General features: G+C 58.9%; 1 protein-coding gene across 1 annotated transcript; it reads left to right on the forward strand.

The window, feature by feature from the left end:
* The first annotated feature begins 31 nt into the window (after positions 1–31).
* SNAPC4 (small nuclear RNA activating complex polypeptide 4) lies at positions 32–27,973 on the forward strand. Its single transcript, XM_081236116.1, has 23 exons — positions 32–152; positions 1,246–1,388; positions 2,313–2,359; positions 3,664–3,831; positions 3,959–4,084; positions 4,606–4,684; positions 5,134–5,215; positions 6,167–6,271; positions 6,358–6,430; positions 6,677–6,841; positions 9,896–10,043; positions 10,181–10,287; positions 10,403–10,497; positions 12,771–12,865; positions 17,679–17,758; positions 18,092–18,565; positions 19,803–20,046; positions 20,517–20,587; positions 21,127–21,231; positions 21,947–21,974; positions 22,905–24,538; positions 25,676–25,800; positions 26,618–27,973. The coding sequence occupies exons 2-22, from the start codon at positions 1,259–1,261 to the stop codon at positions 25,790–25,792; spliced, it is 4,173 nt and encodes a 1,390-aa protein (XP_081092242.1). The 5' UTR covers positions 32–152; positions 1,246–1,258; the 3' UTR covers positions 25,793–25,800; positions 26,618–27,973.
* The last annotated feature ends 5 nt before the right edge of the window (positions 27,974–27,978 follow it).

Below are 27,978 nucleotides of genomic sequence, written 5' to 3' on the forward strand. Positions count from 1 at the left end.
GAGGCAGCACGGACCCGCCCGAGAGCCCCTTTCCCGGCGTGCCCCGCGCCTCCGCCAAGGCCTTGGAGGCGGGACTTCCGGTCTGCGGCTCAGTCGGAGCGCCGCTGCTAGAAGCGTGGGGTACGGAGGCCGGGCGCCGGCTCTGCGCGCAGGTGAGGAGCGACGGGCGAGGGCCGGGGGGCGAGGGCCGGGGGGCGAGGGCCGGGGGGTGGCTGGTGAGGAGCGGCGGGGGGCGGCGGGGTCCGCTGCGGGCCTTATCATCACCGGGGCCCCGCGGGCGCCGTCGGGGGCAGAGCGTGCGGGGCGCCCCGACGCGCGGGGGTCCCTGGGCCGGGACCGCGCCGCCGTCCTGGAGGCCTCCTTCCCGCTGCCCGAGGAGGTAGTGGCCCCGCGCCCACCCGGAGCGGCTGTCGGTTCTGCAGACCTGGCTTCAAGCCGAGTTGGGTTATAAACACTTCGCATTTCAGCTTTGTGCTGCTGCGCGAACTGGGGACGCTCTGGTTGGCGGCGGCCCTGTTTGTCGCAGTGGAGGCCCTCGTCGCCTGCAGCGGGGAGAGGCCTTGCACGGGCGGGAGGAGGCTTCTCCTGAGTGGTTTGGGCTCCTGGGTCTGTGCTTCTGTTACCCTGGCGTTTCCTCTGCCGCCCACTTATTCTCCCATCTTCGACCCCTTTTTAGACTTTCCACATCCTTGTTCCTAAGAAAAGAGGTCCCTGTTTCTTCGGCAAGGGTTTGTTCAGTGTCAGACAGCCCCGAAGGCCAGGTGCTGTGCTAGATGCTGGGGCTACAGCAGGCCCAGGGGGCTTCCTCCCAGGGCTTTGAGCCCTGCCACCTGGTCAGTGTGTATTTCAGTGCTCACTTGCCCAGTACCCTGTGTGTCCAGGACTGTGCCGCGGGCAGGCGGCTGCACCTAGGGTCCATGGGCCTCATTCTTGTCCTCTAGTGACTATGCCACCACGCCCTCCTTTTAACGCACTGGGTGGCCAGCTCACTCATGGCTTGGTGGCAGTTGGACTGTTTTGGTGTCCATCACTCTTCCCCCCTGTGCTGGTCGCAGCCTCAGGGCGGCTGACAGAGGAAAAGCGGGAGTTCACGGGGGCACAGGTGGGTGTCAGGTCGGTCCCAGGGCTCCCCGGGCCCGGCCTCTCGCCCGGTGCCTGCTTTGGTCAGTCCCCTGCAGGGCTGCACGTCTGAGGGCTGGTGGGATTCCTGCACCCCATTGGCTTATAACATAACGTATTTTGCAGGCGGGCAGACGTCATGGATATAGATGCTGAAAGAGTCAGAATATCGAAGGAGATCAGGGAGTTGGAAAGGATTCTGGATCCCAGCTCTTCGAGTATCAACGTGGACATCTCAGAGTCAAGTCTCGACTCGGATTCTGATGCAGGTCAGTGTCCACGCTCCTTGGTCAGAGCGGCCGTGTCTGCCCTCGGGCTCCAGTCAGCCGCAGTGTGCTGTGGTGCTGGACAGTGTGTTACCACCCCTCCCTCGTCAGTCCCTGGCCCCGCTGGCTGTGTGCGAGCACCCTGCCCCGTGGTGCAGCCGGCTGTCCTGGGAGGAGGGGCCGTGCTGCCCTCCTCAGCAGTCAGAAGGTTTCAGGGCTGAACTCGCCCCCGTGCTTGAACAGTCACCACTGCTGAGACCCATGGATCTCTTCCCTGGGCTCAGGCAGCTGCCCTCTGTCCGAGGACCCTGCTGTCAGGGCTCTTGTTCTGTCCACTACCCACGTGCTTCCCTGGGCCCTGAGTGTCCCTCCCCGCAGCTCTGGCTGGAGGCCTGCCTGCAGTGGCTGAGCCGTCCAGGGCCCTGGCCTGCTCAGCCTGCTCAGGCCCAGCTGCAGCTCTGAGACCGAGCCTGTCACAGTTCCCAACTACACCAGGGCCTTTTCTCACTTGGCATCGGGGCCTCTGTGCCTGTCCTGTCCCCTCCTCTGAGTGGCTTCACTTCCCTCAGGACAGAGCTGTCTCCCGTGAAGCCTGCCCTGGTCGTCCCTGCGGTCACCGTTCCTGCACGCCCGGCCCCACTCCGCGTGGGGCTGGCGTCTTCTCTTTCTGGCTGACCTTGGCCTCGGCTTAGTGCCTGCCCCACACAGTCGATGGGCAGTGCTCGGCCACTGGGCACGGGCGGGGAGGGGGAGGTCCACGCAGCACATGTCCCACCCTCTGGACCTCCCTGGCCTCCGCCCCTCTCGTCTGCCTGGGAGATGCTCCGTGTGCTGCACTGGCCGTCGGTCTCCTCGGCGCCTGTGGCATCCCATCGCCAGCCACCGTCTCCGTCGTAGTTACTGACACATGTGCTTGCGTTCTTGCAGATTCGCTGCCCGACGAGGACTCGGACGCTGCTGGTCCACTGCTCTTGGTAACTTCTGGCCCGAGGTGGCTATGCCGCTGAGGCAGGCGCACCACCCTGCCAGGGGGTCCGGGGAGGGGGGTGTTCTGAACTCATCTTGGTTTTTCTGCATTTTTAAAGTAACGCGTGTTTGTTAGTAAAGAGGAAACACCCCGAAGTATCATCAGAAGTAAGGTTGCCCCTAGACATACCACTCTTAACAGCTTGGTGTTCACACCTCTTGATTTCTCTGAGCTCCTGTTGGCTCCACTGACCTCAGGGGACGTGACATGACACACGGGAGGCTGAGCGGGCTGCCTGGGTCCTGCCCCGTATTCACCTCTCTGCCTCAGTTTCCCAGTCTGTGCCATGGGGGCACTCACAGCACCAGTCGGTGCACATGTACCAGGCCTAGAACAGCGCCTGGCAAGTAAGCACAAAGGTGGTGCCGCTTTTTAACTATTTTTTGCTTATGTTGTAATTTTATGTTAGTTTGGAAAATTTTTACAGTTGGCTTTTTATTTTTTTAATCAAGTCAATAGAAACAGAATTGCTTCTTATTTTTAGTAGCTGGGTGGTCCTTCTGATACGGATTTACTGTAGTTCCATGGTTTTTAGACTCGTCGCCTCGAGATAGACATTGGGGTTGGCTCTGTTTTTAGTCTTCCAACGCTGCAGCGGCCCCTGTTTCCGCTCACCGTGGCTGCCAGCAAGCCTCTTACAAAGTCCAAGTTTTACAGAAGTTTTTATTGTAGACAGTGAAAACTGCTTATTTTGTTACACTTCGCCACCTGAAATTGTATTCTTAGATAGTACTTTTATATTGATTGATTGATTGATTGATTGCTGCGTTGGGTCTTCGTTGCTGCGCGCGGGCTTTCTCTAGTTGTGGCAAGCGGGGGCTACTCTTCGTTGCAGCGTGCGGGCTTCTCATTGCGGTGGCTTCTCTTGTTGCAGAGCGCAGGCTCTAGGCGTGCGGGCTTCAGTAGTTGTGGCACACGGGCTCAGTAGTTGTGGCTTGCGGGCTCTAGAGCGCAGGCTCAGTAGTTGTGGCGCACAGGCTTCGTTGCTCTGTGGCACGTGGGATCTTCCCGGAGCAGGGATCGAACCGTTGTCCCCTGCATTGGCAGGCAGGTTCTTATCCACTGCGCTGCCAGGGAAGCCCAGAAATTACACTTAAATTGAACTGTCTTGAAATTGGGAAATGTGTCTGTATGCTGTGTGGTCCTCTGTCAGGGTGGTCTCACACCAGCTCAGTGGCCAGAAGGTAGCTCCACTGGGGCCCGGAGGGTGCGGGAGTGTTCCCTTACCTGCAGTTTTCCGCTTGTCACCAGGAAGGAGAAAGGTGGGGGGAGGCCAGCAATGATGAGGACGACCCCAGGGAGAAGGCACTCCCTGAAGACCCAGAGACCTGCCTGCAGCTGAACATGGTCTACCAGGAGGTCATCCGGGAGAAGCTGGCGGAGGTCAGCCTGCTGCTGGCCCAGAACCGGGAGCAGCAGGTAGGACAGGGTCTGGCCCCAAGAAGTCCTGCAGCCAGGCCTCCCGGGACCAGAGCTCTGGGTCCCCTCCTCTCCAGGGGGAGGCACTGCTGCCTGGCCCACAGGTGACCCCTTGTGTCTGCCCCAGGAGGAAGTCATGTGTGGACTGGTGGGGTGCAAGGGCCCCAAGGTGAAGGACAGCAGGAACCTGCCCTCAGGTCTGTACATGGGGCACTTCATGAAGCCCTACTTCAAGGACAAGGTCACCGGAGTGGTGAGTGGTGCAGGCTCTGTTCTCCTCAGAGAGTGTGGGCAGGCTCTGTGGGAAGGGACTCTCATCCCCGCAGCATTCTGTGGGTGTTGTGACTTCCCTTGGATTCTTCAGGAGAGCGTTCCCCAACCTCCCTAAATTAAAACTCTGCTGGGTTCAGGGGTGAAAGTCAAGGTCTCCTCCCCTGGAAGGTGGCAGCTGACCTCGCTGCACAGAGAAGCCCCTGGGGCGTTTCCTGGAGAGGTGGCGCCTGGGCAGGAGTGTGGAGTCCTAGCAGCAGAGGTGTCCCCGTGGTTGATGACAGTCCCACCCCCCTCGTCAGCACTCGTGGACTCACTGAGCTCACCGTTGTGCCGCCGGGTGGTGTCCAGAGCCATTCTCAAGGCAGCGCTCTAGGACCAGGCGTCCGGGGCCCGGCCTCACACGCGGCCAGGCTGCTCGAGAAGCTGGGGGACAGGGTCCCGAGTCCCGGCGGGGAGCACAGTTGGGTTCCATCCACATCATAACACGACGCTCTCCGACAGGGGCCTCCTGCCAACGAAGACACGCGGGAGAGGGCCGCCCAGGGCATCAAGGCTTTCGAAGAGCTCCTGGTGACCAAGTGTGAGAGCCCAGGCCCAAACCTCAGCACCTGCCCGGCTCGGGCTCGAGGGGCCTTCACCCCGCCCTGCCTGTCCCCAGGCCTCCCCACAGGCGTTGGACGCCAGGCTCCTCGGGGCCTTGACCGCTGGGCCTGGTCACTCGAAGCCCTGCTCTTCCCGCGCCGGGTGGGGTCCTTGCGGTGACACTGTCATGAGGGGCAGGCCCAGCCCCCCACCCTGGGCTCGCTCTCTGGTCGCTCCCGCCCCATTCCTGAGCGTGCAGTCCGGACTGGGAGGCCCTGCCCAGGGGTGGAGTTGGGGGGTGCACGCTGGGGAGAGTCCTGGGCGCCCGCCAGCACCTTCGCTTACTCGCCGCAGGCCTGCACGGGGCACAAGGGTCGCTGAGGGGGTCTGACCGAGGCACACGTGTCCTGGGGACGGCGCAACCACATCCTCTTCCTTCCTTCTCAGGGAAGACCTGGGAAAAGGTCCAGCTCAGAAAGTCAGTGGTGAGCGACCGCCTGCAGCGTCTGCTCCAGCCCAAGTTACTCAAGTAAGTCTGAACGCGGGGGACGGGAAGCCGCCTGCCCCCGAGCGGGGCTGGTCCAGGCTGGCGGCTCATGACGGCCAGAGGCCCCGTTAGCCGTGCCCCTTGCTCTGCTGGGTTCGCTCCACTGCAGCGGGAGTGGCACTGCTCCTGAACCTTCTCGCATGTAAGGCAGCCGGACGTCTAGGGTGGCGCGTGAGGGCGGGGCAGGCCTGGTGGCCATGTAAGTCATGTAACCTGGGTGCTCTCTCTGGCCTGGGCCTCAGTTTCCACCCCCGGAAGTGAGGACCATTTGCAAGACATGCATCCTATGTGTGCCGGTAGCATGGTGTCTTGTGACCACGTCACAGCACCTGGGGTCAGGCCAGGGGTCCCAGGGGCTGCCCACTGCCTCACGGCTTGACGTGTGGGTCAGGATCTGTTGTGGTGACAGGTCGCTCCTCGGGCTGTAGGAGAGCTGGGTTTTCTGCTTGGCCTGTTCTGGAAACGGTTATTTCCCGTAGTGGTAACTGCAGCTCTGGCTTCGGTGCTGGGCGTGAGGGTCAGGATGTCTGGAAGGCCTCGCTGTGTGCGGAGCGCAGGGCTGGGAGCTGGGACACAAGCTCTGGGACGTGGGGCGCCAGTAGCGTTGTCACCCGCATCAGCATCGCCACACTGGCCGCCAGTGTGATTGTCGTGACACCCAGAGGGAGGGCCGCTGCTTTCCTTGTGGGCGCGAGGGTCAGGGCAGCTTACAGAGAGTGGGCAGCTTGTTTGCGGTCGCAGGGTTTGCCTTTGGACCCCGCGCCGAGTCTGTGCTGCCCATCGCCGTGCTGCGTGGTGTGGTACGGGGTGACCGGCTCTGCGGGGTGTGTCCCGGATCTGTGGAAAGGCCGAGCCAGCCCCGGAGACCCCCACGTGCCCCCACGGGGCACAGCAGCACCGTCGGTAACCTTGGTGCCTCTTCCTGCCTCTCAGGCTCGAGTATTTGCAGCAGAAACATAGCAGCAGTGCAAGCGAGACGGAGAGGCAGATCCTGGAGAAGCAGGTCAGGGAGGCTGAGAAGGAGGTGCAGGACATCAAGTGAGTGGGGTCCTGCCGGGGAGGGCGTCCTGCGGGGCGAGCCAAGGGCAGCCGGCGTGACCCCATGCCCTGGCCCCGTCCTCCAGTCAGCTGCCCGAGGAGGCCCTGCTGGGGGACAGGCTGGACGACCACGACTGGGAGAAGATCTCCAACATCAATGTGAGTTGGGGCAGCTCCGTCCCGGAAGCTGGGGTGGGGGTCAGCACTGGGCAGCGAGGCCGAGACCTGCGTGGCCACCAGACCTGCCGTGACCCTCTCCGATCAAGTGCGTGTCCACAGCGTGGGGTGGTTTCCGGGGCTCTCCCTGCTGGCACGTCTCGGCACCCTAGACGGAGCCCCCAAGCCCCGCAGCCCAGCAGCCCCTGTCAGGGCCGCAGCCCTGCAGACAGGTCTCTCTGTCTACAGTTCGAGGGCAACCGCGGCGCACAGGAGATCCGCAGGTTCTGGCAGAACTGCGAGCACCCGAGCATCAACAAGCAGGAGTGGAGCGCACAGGAGGTCGCCCAGCTGAAGACCATCGCGGCCGCACACGGCTACCTGGACTGGCAGAAGGTTGCCGCGGAGCTGGGGGTGAGGCTGGAGGCCCGGCGGGGTCGGGGGTCTTCAGGCCGCACGTTGCGCCGTGGCCAGGGCTGTCCCTTGGAGCTGCCGGAGGTTTCCCTCCTGACGCTTCTGAGGGTGTGGCCCTGGGGAAGGGTGCCCCCTCCACGCCTCCCCAGGCGGAGTTTGGAGGCTGCTCAGACCCCGCTGCCCCTCTCAGCGCTCACGTGCCTTCCACCCACATCCCAGACCAGCCTTTGAGTTCCGTCCAGATCCCTTCCCTTCCCGAGTTCCCGCCTGTCTCTCCCTAGTAGGCTTGAGGGAAATTTATTTTGGTGGTTTGAGAAGAACCTTTTCCTGGTTTCTTTTGGGTTTTGTTGTCTTTCTCATCTCCTGAGGTGAGAACTAAGTTCTCACTCTCACCTCTGTCTTTAGCGATGAAGGCATTTAAGGCCTGGTTTTCCGAGAACAGCTTGGTATGAAGTGTATCCTTTGTACCAGTTTTGGAGTGTCTGTGATTTCAGTTTTCATTCCCTCTTTGGATCTTAGGTTATGTAGGAATGTGTTTTTTCATTTTTAAATACTGAGGTTTGTTGGACTCCCTTTTGTTATTCTTTAGTTTGAATTTTATGACCTGAGAATGCAGTCTGTAAAAATCTCCATTTTTTAAAATTTCTCACTTTTGTGGCCAAGCACGTGGTTGCAGCAGACCAAACTAAACTTAGCAAAGCCGTTCAGAAACAAAAGCGTGCTCTCTGCCCTGAGAGTCGGGGTTTCTGTATAAGCCTATTAAGTGGAGTTTATTATATTATTGAATTTTGCTCTCTGAAAGAATTGTATTGATGGAACTCGGATGAAGCCTGACATAACTGTTAAAAAGCCATTTTGTTCTTGTGTCTCTCACAGTTTTGCTGTATACATTTAGCTGGTGTGCAATTTGGTACAGTAGCTTATATTTGCTTGGTAAATGAGGCTTTAGAAAAATTCTATGTGCTGAGTCCTAACCACTGGACTGCCAGAGAATTCCCTTTATGTCTTTAGTTCCTTAGTGTTTTTCTTTTTTAAGATTTTTGTGTGTGTATTTTGGCCGCACCGTGCGGCTTACAGGATCTTAGTTCCCCGACCGGGGATTGAACCTATGCCCCCTGCAGTGGAAGTGCGGAGCCCTAACTGCTGGACCGCCAGGGAATCCCCAGACCGTTTTTTAGAGCTGTTTAAGGTTCACAGCAAAATGGAGAGGGCGGTACAGGGGTCTCTCGCGCACCTTTGCCTCCGCACGTGCACAGCCTCCCCTGTCATGAACGTCACTCACCAGGTGTAAAAAAAGGACGGATCTACGTTGTCGTGTCGCGATCCCCCATGGTTTACCTTGGGGTTTGCACATTCTGTGGGTTTCGACGGAAGTACAATGACACGTACCCACCATTATCGTCTAGTACAGAGTGGTTTCACTGCCCTACGAGTCCTCCGTGCTCCACCTGTGAGTCCTTCCTCCCCCAGCCCCTTGCAACCACCGTTCAGTTTACTGTTTCAATAGTTTTGCCTTTTCCAGAATGTTCTGTGTTTGTAATCATGCAACATGTGGCCTTTTCAGATTGGCTTCTTTTACTTATGGACGTGCATTTAAGGTTCCTCTGTGTCTTTTCATGGCTCGATAGCTCATCTCTTGTTCACGCTGAATGATGCTCCATTGTCTGGATGGAGCGGAGTTTATTTTTCATCCGCCTGCTGAAGGGCATCTTGGGTGCTTCCAGGACTTGTCAGTTATGAAGAAAACTGCTGTAAACATCTACGTGCAGGTGTTTGGGTGGACAGAAGCTTTCAACTCCTTTGGGTAAATACCAAGGAGCACAATTGCTGGACCGTTATGTTTAGCTTTGTAGGCAGCCTCCACGCTGTCTTCCCAGGCGGCTGCACCACCTGCGTCCCCACCAGCCGCGGATGAGGGTTCCTGTGGCTCCACCCCCTCGCCAGCATCTGGCGTTGTCAGGGGTCCACAGCTTGCCCATTCTGATAGGGGCGTCGTGAGGCCTCACCTTCATTTTCATTTCCCTGGCGACTTAGGACGTGGTGCTTCTCCTCACGTGCTTACTTGCCATCCGTGTATCGTCTTTGGTGACGTGTCTGTTGGTCCATTTTTCATTCAGGTAGTTCATTTTCTGATTGTTGAGGTTTAAGAGTGCTTTGTGTGTTTTGGATAACAGTCCTTGTCAGATGTGTCTTCTGCAAACATTTTCTCCCAGTCTGTGGCTTGTCTTCTAATTCTCTTGACATCGTCTTTCATCGAGCAGAAGTTTTTAACTTTAATGACATCCAGCTTACGAGTTCTTTCTTCAGTGGGTCGTGCTTTTCGTGTCGCGTCTCCAAAGGCCCCACCACCTGCACACCTCAACTAAACGGACTGCAGGAGGCTGCCCACCCTGTGCTCTATAGCCAGAGAGCTTGCTCTGGGAAAGAAGACAGTTCACACCACTTTCATCGGCCCTTGGAAAACCCCTTCCCCATAGGAGACGAGTGAGGGGGCAGATTTGGGCAGAAGTGTTCGCGGCGGGGACTGGGGGGCTGTGTGCTCCGCTGGAACTCGGGTGGAAGCCGGGCGGCCGTTGCCTTGGAGCTCTCCTTGCAAGGGTGTCCTGGACGCAGACGCCATACCAGGGACTGCCCAGCACCCCAACCCCCAGCCCCCTGCACGGGCGACGCTCGGCCATCCCTGATGGGGGCTTTGGAGAGACCGACTCAGGGCTCCAGGGTCTGCGCCACGGTGCCGGCACGTGCCTGGCAGGATACCTTCACGCGTAGACTCGGCTGAGCTGAGGCCTCCGTTGGGAATTTGAGTTCACAGTATGGTTTTGGTGTCACATAAATGGGGAGCTCTGACGGCTTGTGGACGTACTTGCTTTCATAAGCCAGTGTTGGGGGCCCTCTTTAGCGGGCCTGAGCCTTCTGTCGGGGGCACTCTCCACTGTCCCCCAGGGGCCTGGCAGGAGTGCAGCCTTGGCTCACAGTCGGGCGTCCCCCGTGCCTGGCGAGTGCCCATAACCTCCCCCCCCCACACCGCCCCGCACTGTGCTTTGGCCCCAGCAGACCTGCCGCAGCGCCTTCCAGTGCCTGCAGAAGTACCAGCAGCACAGCCCGGCCCTGAAGCGCAGGGAGTGGACGGAGGAGGAGGACCGCGTGCTCACCCGGCTTGTGCAGGAGATGCGCGTCGGCAGCCACATCCCCTACCGGAAGAGTGAGTCCCCTGCCCGGGAAGGCGGAGGCTCCGGCCGTGCCCTAGTCACAGCTGTGCGAGCTGGCAGGGCGGAGTGGGGGTTATGTCGTCCCGGGCGGCCGGGAAGCGTGGCGCCCACAAAGCCCCTCTGTCCCCAGTCGTGTACTACATGGAGGGCAGGGACTCCATGCAGCTCATCTACCGCTGGACCAAGAGCCTAGACCCCAGCCTGAAGAAGGGCCTCTGGGCCCCAGAGGAAGACGCGGTACGCCTGCAGGACCCAGGGGAGCTGGAGCCTGGAGTTGAAAACTGAACTGGGGCCTGGGAGGTCGCGACCGTGGCAGCAGAGGGACTGTTTGTGCGCTGCTCTCTCTCTGCAGAAGTTGCTTCGGGCAGTCGCCAAGTACGGGGAGCAGGGTTGGTTTAAAATCCGGGAAGAGGTGCCAGGTAGGAGCGACGCCCAGTGCCGAGACCGGTGAGTCGGACAGCGCTGGGCAAGGGAAGGCCTTGCTGGGGTTGCCTCCGTGTGGGCCGCGGGCCGGGCTGGGAGACTGGCCCGGGGTCATCTGCTGGCGGAGGAGGAGGCTGTGGCCTTGGGGGGCTAGGCGTACCAGGGCTCACCTGCTCAGGAAGCAGGGCGGCTTCTTTTTTTTTTTTTTTTTTTTTTTTTTTTGGTACGTGGGCCTCTCACTGTTGTGGCCTCTCCCGTTGCGGAGCACAGGCTCTGGACATGCAGGCCCAGCAGCCATGGCTCACGGGCCCAGCCGCTCCGCGGCATGTGGGATCTTCCCAGACCGGGGCACGAACCCGTGTCCCCTGCTTCGGCAGGCAGACTCTCAACCACTGCGCCACCAGGGAAGCCCAGGGCGGCTTCTTTTTGAGACCAGACTTGTGTACAGGCCCAGCTGGACATCCTCTGAGATCCCCTGGTTGGCAGTTTCCCTGAGCCCCGTGATCTAAATTCCTCTCCCAGGTCTCTGGTGGCAGGGCTTCTGGCAGGCAGCTTCAGCTTCGTCCTTTTCTTGGCTTGCTTTTTTTTTTTTTTCTTTTTAACAGCTTTATTCTGTAATTCACATATAATCCATTCATTTAAAGTGTACAGTTCTATGGGTTTCGGTGTGTTTATTGAGCTGTGCAACCATCATCACAATCAATTCTAGAATGTTTTGATCACCCCGCAAAGAAACACTGTTCCCTACCAAAAAACAGCAGTTCAAGAGTGGGCAAAGGGGACTTCCCTGGTGTTGCAGTGGTTAAGAATCTGCCTGCCAATGCAGGGGACACAGGTTTGAGCCCTGGTCCGGGAAGATCCCACATGCCATGGAGCGACTAAGCCCGTGTGCCACAACTACTGAGCCTGCACTCTAGAGCCCACATGCCACAACTGCCGAAGCCCACACACCTAGAGTCCGTGCTCTGCAACAAATAGAAGCCATAGCAACGAGAAGCACGCACGCCACAACAAAGAGTAGCCCCCACTCGCCGCAACTAGAGAAAGCCCGCGTGCAGCAACAAAGACCCAATGCAGCCAATAAATAAATAAATAAATGTATTTTTTTTTAAAAGTGGGCAAAGGACTTGAATAGACATTTCTCAAAAGAAGACTTGCAAATGGCCATTAAGCACGTGAAAAAACGCCAACACGATTAGTCATTATAGAAATACAAGCCAAAACCACAGCAGGATACCACCTCACACACTTTAGGATGGTTGATGTTTATAAATAACGGGAAATAACAAGTGTTCGAGAGGATGTGGAGAAATTAGAGCCCTTGTGCACTGTTGGTGGGATCATAAAACGTATAAAATGGTGCAGCCACCTTGGGAAACAGTATGGAGATTCCTCAGAAAGGTAGACCGAGAATTACCACATTATCTAGCAATTCCACCCAGTACCCAAAAGAATTGAAATCAGGGACTCAAACAGAAATTTGTGCGCCCGTGTTCACAGCAGCACTGTTCACAGCAACCAAAAGGTGGAAACAACCCAAGTGTCCATCAGCAGATGAGTGGATAAACAAAGTGTGATTCTAGTGTATGGACACTAGAATGTTATTCAGCCTTAGAAATGAGTGATATTCTGATAGGTGTTACATCATGGGTGAACCTTGGAAACGTGAATGTTTGTGTGGATATACATACTCATTTCTCTCAGCTATACCTACGAGTGGAATTGTTAGGTCACATGGTGATTCTGCTTAACTTTCGAGGAATGACTGTTCTCCAAAGTGGCTGTACCCTTTTACATTCCCACCCGCAGTGTAGGAGGGTCCCAGTCTGCTACATCCTCACTAACACTTACTACCTGTGATTAGAGCCATCCTAGTGGGAGTGAAGTGGTATCTCACTGTGATTTTGGTTTGCATTTCCTGAAGACTGATGATACTGAGCAGCTTTCCTGTGTTTGGCCATTTGTGTGTCTTCTCTGAAGAAACAGCTATTTCTGTCCTTTGCCCATTTTTAAAATTGAGCTATAAGGGTTCTTTATATATTCCGGATACAAGTCTCTTAGCAGATATGTGATTTGCAAATATCCTGTCCCAGTCTGTGGGTTGTCTTTTCACTTTCTTGATGGTGACCTTTGAAGCACAAAAGTTTCTAATCTTGCTGAAGTCCAGTTTGCCTGTATTTTTCTTCTGTTGCCTGTGCCCTGGGTGTCATAGCTTAGAAACCACTGCAGATGCCAGGGCAGCAGCAGGAGGCCATCTTGGCTTCTAAAACGTCCCTTTGTTTTTATGTTGCTTTCAGGTATCTCAGAAGGTTACATTTTAGCTTGAAAAAGGGACGATGGAATTCCAAAGAAGAGGAAAAGCTAATTGAATTAATAGAAAAATATGGTGTCGGTAAGTTCTTATTTTTTTGTTTTGGTTTTTTTAGTTTCACACATACTACATGGTGATTTTAACATTTGCGTGTGTTAGGGAGTGATCATAGTAAGTCTAGTAATCATCTGTCCCCGTACAAAGTTATTGTAACGTTATTGACTATGTTTCTTCTTCCGTGCAGAGCGCCCCCTTGCTTATTTATTTGGTAGCTGGAGATTTGTACTTCCTAATCCCCTTCACCTGTTTGGCCTCCCCCCCCCCCCCCCCCCCCCGGCAACCACCCATTTGTTCTCTGCATCTGCGGGCCTGGTGTCTGTCTGTCTGTTTTGTGTGTTAGACCCCATGCACAAGTGCAGTCACACGTCCTCTGACTCATTCCACTTGACCTAACACCCTCTAGGTCCGTCCGTGTTGTTGCCAATAGCAAGATTTCTGTTTTTCCCTTTTGTGGCTGAGCAGTGTTCCATTGTATGTATAGACACTACGTTTTCATTATTGTTCCCTGTCCGTTCATCTATCGATAGACACTTAGGTTGCTTCCGTATATTGGCTGTTGTAAATAGTGCTGCTGTGAACATGTGGGCGTTAGCTCTTCTTCACATGTTTTGGAGAATTCACCTGTGGAGCCATCTGGTCCTGGGCTTTTGTTTGTTGAGAGTTTTGTCTTTTGTTTTTTGTTTTTGTTCTTTGTTTTTAACTGATTCAATTTTATTACTGGTAATCAGTCTTCATATTGTCTGTTTTTTCCTGATTCAGTCTTGGGTGAATGTGCTTTTCTAGGCGTTGATCCATTTCTTCTAGATGGTCTAGTTTTTTGGCGTATAATTTTTTGTAATAATCTTACATGATCCTTTGTATTTCTGGGGTGTTGGTTGTAACTTCTCCTCTCCATTTCTGACTTTATGGATTTGGGCCCCCTCTTCTTCTTGATGAGTCTGGCTAAAGGTTTATCAGTTTTGTTTATCTTTTCAAAGAACCAGCACTTAACTTTCATTGATTGTCTTCTGTTATTTTTTTAATCTGTTTCATTTATTTCCACTCTGATCTTTATTATTTTCTTTCTTCTATAACTTTGAGCTTTGTTCTTCATTTTCTGGTTCCTCTAGGTGTATTAGATTTTTTACGTGAGGTTTTTCTTGTTTCCTGACATAGGCTTGTATTGGTATAAACTTCCCTCATAGGACTGCTTTTGCTGCATCCCATAGATATGGATCCTTGTGTTTCTATTTTCATTTGTCTCCAGGTGTTTATTTCCTCTTTGATTCCTTCAGTGACCCATTGGTTGTTTAGTGGCAGATTGTTTAGCTTCCACATGTTTGTGTTTTTGAAGTTTTTTTCTTGTAGTTGATTTCCTTCTTTTTTTTTTTTTTTTTTTTTTTTTTTTGCGGTATGTTGGCCTCTCACTGTTGTGGCCTCTCCCGTTGCGGAGCACGGCCTCCGGACGCGCAGGCTCAGCGGCCATGGCTCACGGGCCCAGCCGCTCCGCGGCATGTGGCATCTTCCCGGACTGGGGCACGAACCTGTGTCCCCTGCATTGGCAGGCGGACTCTGAACCACTGCGCCACCAGGGAAGCCCTCTTTTTTTTTTTTTTTGTAGTATTTATCTATTTACTTTGGCTGTGCCGGGTCTTAGTTCCAGAACTCAGGATCTTTTTAGTTGTGACACGCAGGATCTTTTTTAGTTGTGGCATGTGGAATCTTTAGTTGCAGCATGCGAACTCTTAGTTGCGACGTGCATGTGGGATCTAGTTCCCTGACCAGGGATGGAACCCCAGCCCCCTGCATTGGGAGCATGGAGTCTTAGCCACTGGACCACCAGGGAAGTCCCTCTTGTAGTTGATTTCTAGTCTCATACTGTTGTGGTCAGCAAACATGCTCGATATGATTTTACTCTTAAATTTATTGAGACTTGTTTGTGGCGTAGCATGTGGTCTGTCCTGGAGAGTGTTCCATGTGCACTTGAAAAGAATGTGTATCCTGTTTGGGGGTGACATGTTCTGTATATATCTGTTAATTCCATCTGGTCTCACGTGTCATTTAAGGCCAATGCTTCCTTACTGATATTTTTTTCTGTCCATTGATGTGAGTGGGATGTTAAAAGTCCCCTACTAGGGCTTCCCTGGTGGCGCAGTGGTTGAGAGTCCGCCTGCCGATGCAGGGGACACGGGTTCGTGCCCCGGTCTGGGAAGATCCCGCATGCCGCGGAGCGGCTAGGCCCGTGAGCCATGGCTGCTGAGCCTGCACGTCCGGAGCCTGTGCTCCGCAATGGGAGGGGCCACAACAGTGAGAGGCCCGTGTACCGAAAAAAAAAAAAAGTCCTCTACTACTATTATGTTACTGTCAATTTCATTTTGCTTAATTCTCTCTATTTCTGTGAGTTAGGTCAGTTAGGTTTCCCGATCTTGGAGAACTGGCCTTGTGTAGGAGACATCCTATGGGCCCAGCAGCGTAGTCTTCTCTGGTCACCAGAGCTCTGTGTTCTAGGGGTGCCCCTATATGGGCTTTGTGGGCCCTTCTGTCGTGTCAGGGTCAACTACTGTGGTGCTGGTCGGCGGGGCCGGCCCTGGTACAACGGCTGTGGGCTTGCTGCAGGGCAGGGTAGGCTTCCTGCGTGGTTGGCTGCACGTCCGGGGTGGGGGAGCAGTGCTTGGAGCAGGGCTTCTGGCAGGCGGGGCCGTGTCCCCAGAGCTAATAAGCTAGAGGGAGGATTCCAGAATGGCGCCCACCAGCACTGGTGTTGCTGCAGTGGACCTGGCTCCCCAAAATGGCTGCCACCGGCGTCTCCATCCCCAGGGGGAGCTCCATTGCTTCCTGCCTCTCTGGGAGGCTGTGCACCAGCGGCAAAGTGTGTCTGGCCCAGGCTCCTTGCACACTGCTGTCGTACGTAAGATTCCGAGTGCGCCCGTTAGGAGCAGAGTCTCTGTGTCCCACAGCCCTCTGGCTCTCCCAAGTGTATACCCTGCTGGCTTTCAAACCCAAATGTTCTAGGGGCTCGTCTTCCGGGTGCAGGACCCCCCAGGATTGGGAGCCCAGTGTGGGGCTCAGACCCTTCGCTCCTGGAGAAAGACTTCTGTGACGGTGATGTTCCTCCCATTTGTGGGCTGCTGACCCGGAGGTGTGCACCCTGACTGCGCTGCGTCTCTGCCCCCCCTGCCCGTCTCATTTTGGTTTTTTCTTTGTGCTTTCAGTTGTGGAAAGTACCTTGTTAGCCTTCAGGCCATTCTCATGTGTGCTAACTCTGTGAGTAGTTGTACTTCTGGTGTGTCCATGGGAGGTCAGCTCAGGGTCTCCCTACTCCGTGGTCTTGGCATCTCTGGTGAGTTCTTGATGCATTTGCTGTCCAAGGGCTTCTCACAGCTTTGAGTTCATGGTGGAGTTTTGCAGATACCACTGGAGGCCTGTGGTTTGCTCTCATCCTAGGCTGCCTCCCTGGTCATCAGCTCTTCTGCCCTGTTTTTTTTATATTTTGGCCACGCCATGTGGCTTGTGGGATATTAGTTTCCCGACCAAAGACCGCACCTCGGCGTGAGAGCGCGGAGTCCTAACCGCTGGACCACCAGGGAATTCCCGTTCTGCCCCATATTTCATCATCTCAGCAGGTGGTGGTGGTTTTTTCATTTTACAAACCAATTCATGTTCATTATAGGAAATTTAGAAGCAGAGATGTATGAAAAGAAGGAAAGGAACGTAACTCATTTCCTGTCTCCAGAGGTGGCTGCTGTCTTCTGGCATGCCCTTGCCGGGCACTTCCCTGTGCAGGTGGCTTTCCTAGGAAGAGCCAGCTTATTGAAGTTGAGTCATTCCACTTTTTTTTTTTTTTTTTTTAGATTATCATCAACTGATTTTAATTAATTTATTTATTTTTGCTGTGTTGGGTCTTCATTTCTGTGCAAGGGCTTTCTCCAGTTGTGGCAAGTGAGGGCCACTCTTCATCGCGGTGCGTGGGCCTCTCACTGTCACGGCCTCTCTTGTTGCCGAGCACAGGCTCCAGACGCACAGGCTCAGTAGCTGTGGCTCACGGGCCCAGTTGCTCCGTGGCATGTGGGATCTTCCCAGACCAGGGCTCGAACCCGTGTCCCCTGCATCAGCAGGCGGACTCTCAACCACTGCGCCACCAGGGAAGCCCGAGTCATTCCACTTTTAATTGAGCAGCTATTTTTCACTTTATGATGTGTCGTTATGTTATCTGTTCCTAATATTTTTTTATGTCTTTACACATTCTGCATCCTAGTGTTATTTTCAATACAGTGATATATTTCCTTGGATAATAGTACACAGGTTATTCTATCAATTTTCTGTTAATGGACATTTAAGTTGCTTCTCATTTTTTGTTACAGGGGTGGAATGAGCTGAGGGTTCAGTGGCTCAATCTTTGCTTATATTTGTAACATTTCCTTAGAGGAAATCCTTAGACGTAGCATTGCCAGGTTTGAGGATTCTGTCCCACACAGTCAGACTGCCCCATAGAAGCAATGCCCCACCAGCACTGTCTGGCAGAAAACACCAAATAATTTGAAACGTCTGGTTTAGAAGCCTGGAATAGCAGATATTCAAGGGCCGTTTCACGTAAACGTGGGTGACTTTTTTCTCATGGTTGTGCGTTTGCTAGAACTTCCCTCGGGCTGGTTATCCGTTGAGAGTCAGATGCCCATCGTCTCACAGAGCAGCTCGGGTGTGGGAGCAGCGTGAGGGTTCCAGCGGAACACAGTGCGAGTCTACTAGCGGGGCCACCAGCGTACGGTGGAGAGGAACCCTCTTCTCCAAGCTGCTAAACTTGTGTTGTCAAAACCTGTTTGTAAGAAGTAACTTCCGTGCTGTTTTGCTCTTGTAGGTCACTGGGCAAAAATAGCCTCTGAACTACCCCATCGAACAGGTTCCCAGTGCCTAAGCAAGTGGAAAATCATGGTCAGGGTGAGGCTTTACTAAAAGTCAGCCGAAGGTCCCAGCCCCCGGGGGCTCGCATCCCCGCAGGCAGGACGAGGGGAGAGCGGCTGGCGGGCGAGAATTGGGACGTCTGGTTTCCGGCCGTGGCGTCTCTTCTTCCAGGCGGCCGAGGGCAGAGGGAGCTCAACCTCCCCACTCAGAGCGGCGGGAGGGCGCTTCCACCCAGCACGCCCAGCCCCTTTGGCCCCCTGGAGGCGCACCTACTCGAGGCCTCTCCCCATAGGCCTGGCCTGCCTGCCCGCTGTCCCCCGCCACTGAGCCCTGGGGGGCTGGGACCTCCAAGTAGCCCTCCCCCTACAGAAGCAGCAGCGGCGCAGGCGGGGGCGGCGGCCGCCTCGCAGGGTGCAGTGGAGCTCCAGCAGCGGGGACAGCGGCACCACCAGCGGGGACAGCAGCACCGGCAGCGGGGACAGCGAGGACTCGGAGCCAGAGGCAGCCCTGGGGGCCCTGACAGGTGGCCGGGCGCTGCTGCCAGCACAGTATGTGGTGCCTGACGTGGACCTGTGGGTTCCCGCCCGGCAGAGTGCCAGGGAGCTATGGGGAGGGGGGGCCGGGAGCTGGCCAGGACCCTGTGATGCCTGCCCCCGCCCTTCCGAGGGCTCTGACACGGCCCAGGGTGGCCGCTGGGAAGCTTGCACCACGGCCTCAGCCCCAGCAGAGCCAGCAGGCCAGGCGCGGGCCCCCTCCGGGACCCAGAGCACCAGCCTGAGAGGCGTCAGATGCCCGTGCTCGACGGATGCTCGCCCCTTGAGCTCCATGGGGCCGGCGCGCCAGGTAGGCCATGGGCGGGTGGGAGCTCTCCTGCTTGGGGTCAGCGAGGCTGTGCTCAGGGATGGGGGTGGCCGAGGCTCGTGCAGCTGAGCCCTGGGTGTGGGCAGACGCCTCCTCCCTGCACGTGGCAGTGTGCGCTCCGGACCTGTCCACTCGTTCCAGAGAACTGCCCAGGCAGAAGCTTGCTTCCTGAGGCCGGCCCCTCCATTTCCCCCACCTTGTTGCTTGCCTTTTTTTTTTTTTTTTTTTTGGCCACACCGCACAGCTGTGGGATCTTAGTTCCCCAACCAAGGATTGAACCCGGGCCCCGGCAGTGAAAGCGCTGAGTCCTAACCACTGGACCGCCCGGGAATCCCCCAGCTTGCTTGCTTTCAAAGCTCTGTGGGAGAGCTGCAGGGACAGGGCGGGTGCTGCCCCGAGCTGTGGGGCGGGAGGTGGGCGCAGCGAGGAGGAGCTGTTCCTTCGGTCACCTGCGTCCAAGGAGGCCCCTGTGGAGGGTCCCACTGTCCGCCTGCTCTGGTCTGACTCAGCCGGTCACACGTGGGCATGTCCGTGGATGTGTCGAGGCCCTGGGCTCAGACACGGCTCTGGCCACGTTTGCGTGGCGTCCACGTTGGGGTGGCTGTTTTGTGCTGGGCGCGGTTGGAAGTCCACTCTCTGACACTAAGGACAGTGGACGCCACGGCCCCCGTGCCACGTGGGATCATCTCTCCTTGAGTCTGTGACTGCAGGGCCTTAAGCCCCAGGGTTTGTCTCAGGCACATCGTGTCATCAGCTCAGGGAGCTGCCCAGAAGAGCGGAGAATCTGTTAGTCCTGGGTGTGGCCGAGCTGGGCAGCTTCTTGGAGCCAGGCCTTAGGGACCCCCTGCCCTCCTCTGAGGTCACCACACTCCAAAGAGTGTTTCCCAGCGGCCCAGGGCGCAGGTGCGGGCCACTTTGGGGTCTGGGCAGGGAGCTGTGCATGCTCCCAAAAGCAGCAGCCTCCTGTGGTCTGTCAGGGTGGGGGCGTCCACTGGGGCCCCTGGAGACAGCGCTGCAGGCGCTCAGACCAACGTGGCCACTTGGTGCCAGACGCGGCGCCCCAGGCCACCAAGACCACCTAGATGCCCACCAACCGTCTCATCTCCCATCCACACCCTGCTCCGGCACCCAGCAGGAGTGGAGGATGGTGAGGGTGGGCGCGTGGCCGCCCTGCAGCTGAGCCTGGCCAGGAGCCCCAGGGGCCTTTCTCTCCCCACAGAAGGAGCTGAGGCAGCCACACCTGTGCAGCACCGCCCCGGGGCCCACCCCTGGTGGTGGCGGTGGCAGTGGTGGGGCCAGGCCCTGCATGCGGCCGCTGTGGCACAGGACCAGGCAGCGGCGCCAGGGACACGCCCTGCAGAGGAGGCTCCTTCAGCACCAGCTTCTGACGGCCGTGAGCCCGTGGGTGGGCGAGGTCATCCTGCCGCGCACTCCCCGGAGGCCCGCCGTGGCGCACAGTCGAGGTACTGCCTGGGGGCCCCTTCCCTGCGGGGGCCCCCCGTGGGGCCCAGGGTTAGAGTCGGTCGGGGAAGGGGGACTGGAGGGGACCTGCAGGCACATGGAGGTCACAGCTGCCCTGCCGGGGAGGGGGACCGGGGGAGGGGACCGTCCGCCCAGTGTCGACCTGGGGGGCGTTTGGTTTTGCCTCTCCTGTTCTGCTTAGCACCTGGTGGCCGGTTCAGGAAGTGACCAGACACTCAGGCCTAAGCGAGAGCATCTTCTCGGGACTCTGAGTGTGTCGGTGCCTAGGTGTGGGTCCCACGGTCTGGGCGGGCGGGACTCTCGGGGCTCAGCAATGTGTGCCAGCCTGCCAGCCAGGTCCTCGCCCTTCTCTCTGGTTGAACACGGCGGCAGCTGGTTGTGGGTTCTCTGGGGCCCCTGCCCCGTGCTCAGTCTCTGGGCCCCTCTGCACACGTGCCCTTGTGCCCTTCAGCGGACAGCATCAGGAGGCGGCTGCAGGGCGCCCACCTGGCTAGCACCCCGGTGTTCACCCTCTTCATTCAGGTAAGAAGCCACCGGTGCACACCTTGTTTTCTCTTGTGCGTTGCATTTTTCGTGGAGTTTGGAAGTTTGTGGTAGATTCACTTAAGTCCAGCTTTTTAAAGTTGTTGATCCTTAAAAGTGGCTCTTCCGTGGCCTACGCTTCTCAACGTTCGACTCAGCGTGGAAGGGGCAGCCATGGGGCGGTGTCCCTGCTGCCGTCAGCTGAACGCTATGTGGGAGGGGCTTGGCGCTGAGGGGAAGAGGGGCTGGGCCGTCCCGAGGGGCTGGGTCAGGGCAGGAAGGCGGCGGCACTGAGGTGGCCTGGAGGACCTGAGTCCTGGCTAGGGCCTGAGCCATGTGGCCACAGCCTCAAGGGGCTGTGCAGGCCCAGCCCGGGCCTCTGGGGCGTTGGGTCTGCTCCACGAGAGCAGCTGTGATCAGCGCTGGCCTGAGCCCCTCCGTGGATACCCTCATGGCCTTGGCCCTGCAAGGGGGCGGGGGGCCTCAGGATGGGAAGGAAGGCCTCCTGTCACGTGGTGTCGTGTGTCCACGTCCCTCAGCTGTTCCAGATCGACACAGCTGGCTGCATGGAGGTCGTTCGGGAGAGGAAGGCCCAGCCGCCCACCCTGCTCCAGGCTGGTGCCCGGGGCTCGCCACTCCTGCAGGTGAGGAGTGAGGGTGAGTGCCAGGCACGGGCTTCCCTGGTTCCCGCCACCCTTCCCTCCTGTCCCAGCGGCACAGCCAGCACGGGGCAGATGGCGCCTGTCCAGCCGGGCAGAAAGGCATTTCCGGGTCCCCGCAGGCCGGGGCCAGCCCGAGACACTCCTGGGAGGCGTCTGCCCGTCCCCCGGGGAGGGCCCTGGGCCCTGAGGGGCTTTGAGGCGAGTCCAGGGGCTGTGGGGCCCGCCTGGCTCCACAGCGTGTGTTCCTCCCGCCTTGCTGTACCTCCCCGGGTGGAGCGTGGGGGCCATTGGGCGCCTGCTGCCCTGGGCACTGGCCCCGCTGGGGTGGCAGCCTGCTGCCGGTGGCCAAATCCTTGAGTCTTGCAGCTGGGGGCTGTGTCCCTGAGCCCGGTCACCTCGGGAGGAAATGACAAAACAGTGTTGCTGGTCGGAGGACCAAATACGGTCCTGTGGTGGCCCATCCAGGCCACGGAGCCCCGTGCCCTCCTGCCTAGACAGCCAGGCCCCCTGCCTCTCCCTGCAAAGCCCACACAGCCCTGACCCCACCGAGATGAGCTCTCCCAAGGGTGCCTTTGGGTGGAATCATGTTGGGGGTGGGGCGACAGGCTAGTGGTGGTCTTGGTGGGGGGTGGAGAAGTGGGTCTGGGCCCTTGGGGACTTCCCAGAAGCGCTGGCGCTACTCTGGTTTCTTTTCCAGGTACCCTCAAGTGCCCAGAACACCCCAGGTACTTCCCATCTGCCTCTCCCTTTATCTGGGTGGTTTGTGTTTAGTGGAGAAAGGGCCAGACCTGTTGCAGGTTTTGGATTTCGGTGGCTCGCGGTGGGTCTGTTTTTGTTTTTTTGTTTTTTTTGTTGTTGTTGTTTTTTCAGTTAATTCATTATTTATTTTTGGCTGCGTTGGGTCTTCGTTGCTGCGCGCGGGCTTTCTCTACTTGCGGCGAGCGGGGGCTACTCTTCCTTGCAGTGCGCAGGCTTCTCATTGCAGTAGCTTCTCTTGTTGCGGAGCACGGGCTCTAGGCGTGCAGGCTTCAGGGGTTGTGGCACGTGGGCTCAGTAGTTGTGGTTCGCGGGCTCCAGAGCGCAGGCTCTGTAGTTGTGCTGCACGGGCTTGGCTGCTCTGCGGCATGTGGGATCTTCCCGTACCAGGGCTCAAACCTGTGTCCCCTGCACTGGCAGGCAGATTCTTAACCTCTGCGCCACCAGGGACGTCCTGCGGTGGGTCCGTTTGAATGCCACCTCAAGGAGGAGGCCTGGCTGGTGTGGCTGGTGGGGCAGCATCTGGTACGGGCCTCTCCTGCCTGTGGCCACCAGTCTGCCCACACCAGCAGAATCGGGCGAGGGTCTGGGGTCGTGAGAGGTGACGTGCAAGGAGGAGGGCGGTGTAGCCAGCAGTCCTTGTCTGGAAGGTGTTGGAGATGTCGGGCTGATGCGCAGGGCCGTCGTGGGCTGGCCTTCCTCCCGGGCCCGCCCTGGTTGGGGCAGGAGCATGGGGGCTCGGGGTGCCGTGCGAGGGGAGGTCTGGGGACGTGCGGCCAGGCTGACGTGCCCCTCTCGGCCCAGATGCCAGGCCCAGCGGCTGCCCACTGTGAGGGCCCTTCCCCTGGGACGCATCCTGTCTCTGGAGCTCATCAGCCAGTGTTGTGTCCTCCCTGCAGGCTGCCTCCTCCAGAGCGTGCCGGCCCAAGGAGCTGCGAAGGAGAGCACCCGCCACACAGGGAGCGGAGGGCTGCAGGCCTGCCACGCGGAGTCCACGCCACGGGCACCCCCGCAGGCTCCGTGCGGACCCCGGCCCAAGCCCAAAACTGTGTCTGAGCTGCTTCGGGAGAAGCGGCTGCGGGAGGCCCGAGCCAGGAAGGCTGCCCAGGGCCCTGCGGTCCTCCCGCCCCAGGTGCTGATCTCCTCGCCTGTGTTCTTCCAGCCGCTGGCCCCCCAAGGCCCCCCAGTCTCCAGTACCATGCTGTCTGGGCCTGGGGGCCCTGTAGCGGCCGGTTCAAGTGCGTTAGGCTCTTGGGCCTCAGCCATGGAGGAGAGACCCCTGACGCTGCAAGCCTTTGCCCTCGCTCCGGCCTCCACAGGAGCCTTGAAGGCCCCGGCTGCCCCTGCTGCCTCCAGGGCCCCAGGTCTGGGCCCCGGCCAGGTCCCTGTGAGCTGCCGGCCAAGCAGTCTCGGACAGTCTCAGGCCCCTGCCACGTCCCGGAAGCAGGGCGTGCCTGAGGCACCACCCTTTCTCACTGCAGCCCCCAGCCCTGTTCAGCTGCCTGTCCAGCCCCTCAGCCTGACACCAGCTCTGGGCACACACACGGCAGCCAGCACCCCTCTGCCTGTTACCTGGGTGCTCACAGCCCAGGGGCTGCTCTCAGTGCCCGTGCAGGCGATGGTGGGCCTTCCGAGGCCAACAGGGACTCCTGACCCCCAAGGGCTATCGGTGACTCTGCTGCCCTCCCCAACTGCGACGCAGGCAGACCAGGGCCCCAGGCTCCCTGGGCAGGGCCACACCGGGCAGCCCCCAACCAACACGGACACAGAACCAGACCCCGCCTCCAGGACAGAGCTCTTGACCCTTCCGACGCACCCCACATCCCAGAGCTCTGTGGAAATGGACGTGGCCCATGGCCCTGGGGGACTCACCCCTGGAGAGGCCCAAGTGGCTGGGGGGACATCTGTACCCAGGACCTCCTCCCAGGCTACACCCCTGGCTGATGACTCTGAAGCGGAGCCCCCAGGGACCACCTCAGGGCCAGGGGAGCCCAGGAGGCCTTTGGGCCTGGAGGGGCCCCCCCCGCCCTGGCCCAGGCCTGAGAAGAGTGCCCTGGACTTGGGCCTCCTCTCCCAGGAGGGTGAGGCAGCCGTGCGGGAGTGGCTGAGGGGGCAGCGAGGGGTGCGTGTGCCCCCCCTGGGCAGCAGGCTGTCCTACCAGCCCCCCACGCTGTGCAGCCTGCGGGCACTGTCTGGCCTCCTGCTCCACAAGAAGGCCCTGGAGCGCAGAGCCGCCTCCCTGGGGCCCGGCGGGGCAGCCGGGGCCCTGCAGGCCTCGCTGGGGCGGGTGCGCGCGCAGCTCCGGCACAGCCCGGCCTACCTGCTGCTGAGGGTGCGCTTCCTGGCGGCCTTCGCCCTCCCAGCGCTCCTGGCCACCCTCTCCCCCCGCGGCGTCCCCACCACCCTGTCGGTGGCCATGAGGTCCAGCCCCGAGAGCGACAGTGATGACAGCAACCTGGGGGAGCCAGAGCTTGTGGACAGGCAGCCGGGGGGCTCAGCCAGCGGTCCGCAGGCGGCCGCCACACCTGCTCAGGTAGGCGGTTGCAGGTGTGGAGCCCTCGCCGCCGCCCACCCCCCACGCCCGTCCGCATCCCCCGGGGCGCCTCACCCACTGTGGGTGTCGGCCCCCGCCCGGAGCGCTGGGGGTAGGAGCAGGGGGAGGTCGTGCAGCTGGTTTCTGCGGAGCAAGAGGCCGTTCCGTGCGCCCCACGCGCGTGGACTCCAGCGGCCGGAACCTCACTGCCGGCACGGGGGTCCCGCCACCCGGGCCTCGTCCACAGGAGTCTCCGTGCACCCCCGCGCGTGCACACACACACACACCCCTGGGGAGCTGTCTGTGCGCCTGCACTTTGTGGGGTCCGTCCAGTTGGCAACTCCAGCACGTCCACGTCCAGAGTCCTCTAAGCTGTGGAAGCAAAACCACCGTAACTGTTTCCTGACAAGAAACCCGATGCACACACATGTGAAGTTGTCCCCTGACCCGTGCACCCAGGGAGCCCCTAGTCCCTGTTGCCTGGGCTGAGCAAGAGAGCCAGGTCGCCTCAGGACAGGGAGGGGCCTCAAGGTCCCTGGCAGGTGGTGTCCGGCGAGCAGGTGGTGACCCCCCAGAGAATCCCTAGAAGCAGTCCCTCACCTTCATGCGGGGTGGCCTCGCTGCTGGCCTGGTAGAGCCTGGGGCCGCCTTTACGCATTGCCGGGGCCGGGGAGGCAGGGTTGTTGCTCGAGCTGTGCTGGTCCCACCTGCCCACGGCCGGGCCCGGCCCACCTCCTTCCCGGGAGCACGGCCTTAGGAGTCGGGGCGGGTTTCTGAACTGAAGCAAAGGCAAAACACTGCTGGACCCTAGGTATTGAGGGCAAAAGGCTCGCTGTCCCCCGTAGTGTGTGCAGCCTCCCATGGTCCTCCATCCCTGCCCGGCTAGCCCAGTTTGGGGGAACCATGACATAGGTGGCTGGCTATTGGGGGGCTGCTCAGAGGGGATTGGAGTCCCCGAGTGAGAGAGGGGTCAGTGGAAAGCCAGAGCCCGTGTGTGACCCCAGGAAGGCAGCACCTCCTGTCCCATCTCTGCGGGGACAAGTCCAAGGGGCTACCTGTCCCTCGCCGCCACCCCATCCCCTGCCCATCCTGACTGGAGGGTCACTCTTGTTCTCTTCTGCCTGGACTTTGTTTCAGGGGACGCCACACCCCGGACAGGCCTCCGTCCCCTCCTGCCTGGACGGTCCTGATGACCTTGATGTGCTCCAGACACGGCATGCCCGGCATGCCCGGAAGCGGAGGAGGCTGGAGTGAGCAGCAGGGTGAGGGACCTGGGCCCTCCCTCAGCTTTGCACGAGGCACACGGGGCCTCAGGAGCTCATCTCAGCTTATTGGTATCACGCAGGGTGGGGTGTGGTATATCCAGGCCACTGCGGGCAGGGTCTGGGAGACTCTCCCCTCCCCCACTGGGCGCCACACCCCAGCCTCTGCTGCTGCCCTCCTGCCGGCCCACGACTGCCGTGGGGCCTTGGCACTGATGTCCTCTTTGCTTGGCACTCTTCTCCCCGTCTGTCTGCAAGGCTTGTCCACCTCTCTGTCCGGGCCTCGCTCGGTGGTCAGCTCCTCAGACACGTCCTCCCCACCGTCCTGCGGTGGCATCACTGTCCCAGTGCCCGTCTGTCCTCGTGCCACTTGCCCGTCCCTGACACCTGACATCCATCCGTGTATTTGTCTGTTGTTTCCCCTGGAACGTGAGCCCGTAGGGCAAGCGTAGGGTCCCCGATGCCCAGACAGCAGGCACCAGCTAGGCCCAGCATGGTCGGTTTTCACACGCCGAGACCCGGGTCGGGGAGGGTGTTGCAGAGGCAGGAGCTGGGTCCTCTCGCGCAGTGCGGGCTGCACTGTGGGAGGTTCTGGGTCCTGGCTGGATGGCTAGGGCGGGAGCGAGAGCTCTGTGTGGGCGGGGGACTGCAGAGGGCATGCCGGGGGTGGGCCCGCTCCGTGGACCGCAGGTGGGCGGCAAGGCCTCACTCCACCCCGCCCTGCCACACGAGGCAGAGTGCTGTCCCTCTGCATTCCCATCCGTGGGGCCCGGCTGCGGTCAGGGCCCCCTGCCATCAGGGTGATCTTGTGTTCCAGGACTTCCCAGGGCCGGACAGCTACTGCTGCTGCCGACAGGAGGTGGGGCTTGTGCTGGACCCAGGCGAGCCTGCCCACCCTGGGAGGCTGGCACCCAGCCCGCGGCAGAGGGGCTCTGGCAACAGTGGCCGCGTCGTGACGGGCTCGGCTGGTCCCCGAGCGCAAACCACAATATCGGGAGGAATGAAGAAATGTCCTGATTCTTAATTAAAAGCAAGCCACGCACTTTTGGTGGTCTCGTCCTGAGGTACTGGGTGGTGTGCAGAGGGGTTGGGCCACCCCTGGATGATGTGTGGGGAGTGCGCCAGCTGGGCCCTGGGGTCCATGGAGCCCCTGCACACTTGGCCTCTGGGGGCCTGTGGAGGGGGAGAAACAGGGTTACCCATCTCACGAGAGACACTTGTGGCTCTGGCCTTCAGGCTGGGGGGCTGCTCCACGCAGAAGGCAGCCCAGCGCCCACCCAGGTGCTGGTGGCCCTCTTGGTGCCATGACAGGGATGGGGCGGGCCCACTTCCTTTGCCCTCTGGATCACACAGGCCGACCCCGGCGGGTCCCCAGAAGCAGTGGCTGCCTGTCTACCCACAGTCCCCACGGCAGCCCCGGGCCAGTGCTCATTTTATTCTGTGCAGGCGTTTCTTTGGCAGGAGGCCGAATCCCCGCGGCCTCTCTGTCCCTCTTGTCTAAAGGAGCTCGGGTTTGGGGGTTTGGTTACACCCTCCAAGACACTGGCTTTTCCTGGAGCTTTGTTCTTGCACGCTGCTCCCCTTTGCTTTCACCTTAGGGAAATTTTCCAACACAGAGAAATGAGACAGGTGTGCCCAGTGTGTGTCCTGCCCCCCCCAGACAGCAGTCACTTGGGGTCACCTGTCTCCCCTTTGCCCGCACCCAGACACCACACGTCACGTCACACAGCCACAGGCGGACCCGCCACTTGGGTGTGTGTGTGTGTTTCACTTTGTGCCTGGTACTGGACTCACCAATTCCAGTTTTCCTTGGGATTTCCTCTGACCTGTGGGTTATTTATGATTGTTATTTAATTCCCAGACACTTAGTGATTTTCCAGATGTTCTCCTGTTACCGATTTCTAGTTTGATTCTGATGTGGTCAGAGAACACAGCGTTGTTATTATTTATTTCATAAACACACCATGAGGAAGACTCCTTTCTTAGCCTCATGTCATGAGACAGGAAACACTGGGTCACGGAGGGCCCGGCACCGGCCCTGTGCCCGCCGGGCGCGCAGAGCCGCAGCTCCCGCCACTCCTGTACCAGGACTCCCCGCCCAGACCCTCCAGGCCGGGACAGGATCCCCCAGAACACGGCTCCCCCAGGGGGCTGGGGGCCTGCCCACGCCTGGAGGGT

This window comes from Mesoplodon bidens, assembly GCF_964165515.1.
Source record: "Mesoplodon bidens genome assembly, chromosome: 6".
Taxonomy (NCBI): domain Eukaryota; kingdom Metazoa; phylum Chordata; class Mammalia; order Artiodactyla; family Ziphiidae; genus Mesoplodon; species Mesoplodon bidens.

Bases quoted from the DNA above. Each gene is read 5' to 3' on its own strand.
- SNAPC4 (XM_081236116.1), top strand. From the start codon at position 1,259: ATGGATATAGATGCTGAAAGAGTCAGAATATCGAAGGAGATCAGGGAG. The intron at 21,232-21,946 runs GTGAGGAGTGAG...TTTCTTTTCCAG, and splicing joins GGGGCTCGCCACTCCTGCAG to GTACCCTCAAGTGCCCAGAA. The intron at 24,539-25,675 runs GTAGGCGGTTGC...ACTTTGTTTCAG, and splicing joins CGGCCGCCACACCTGCTCAG to GGGACGCCACACCCCGGACA.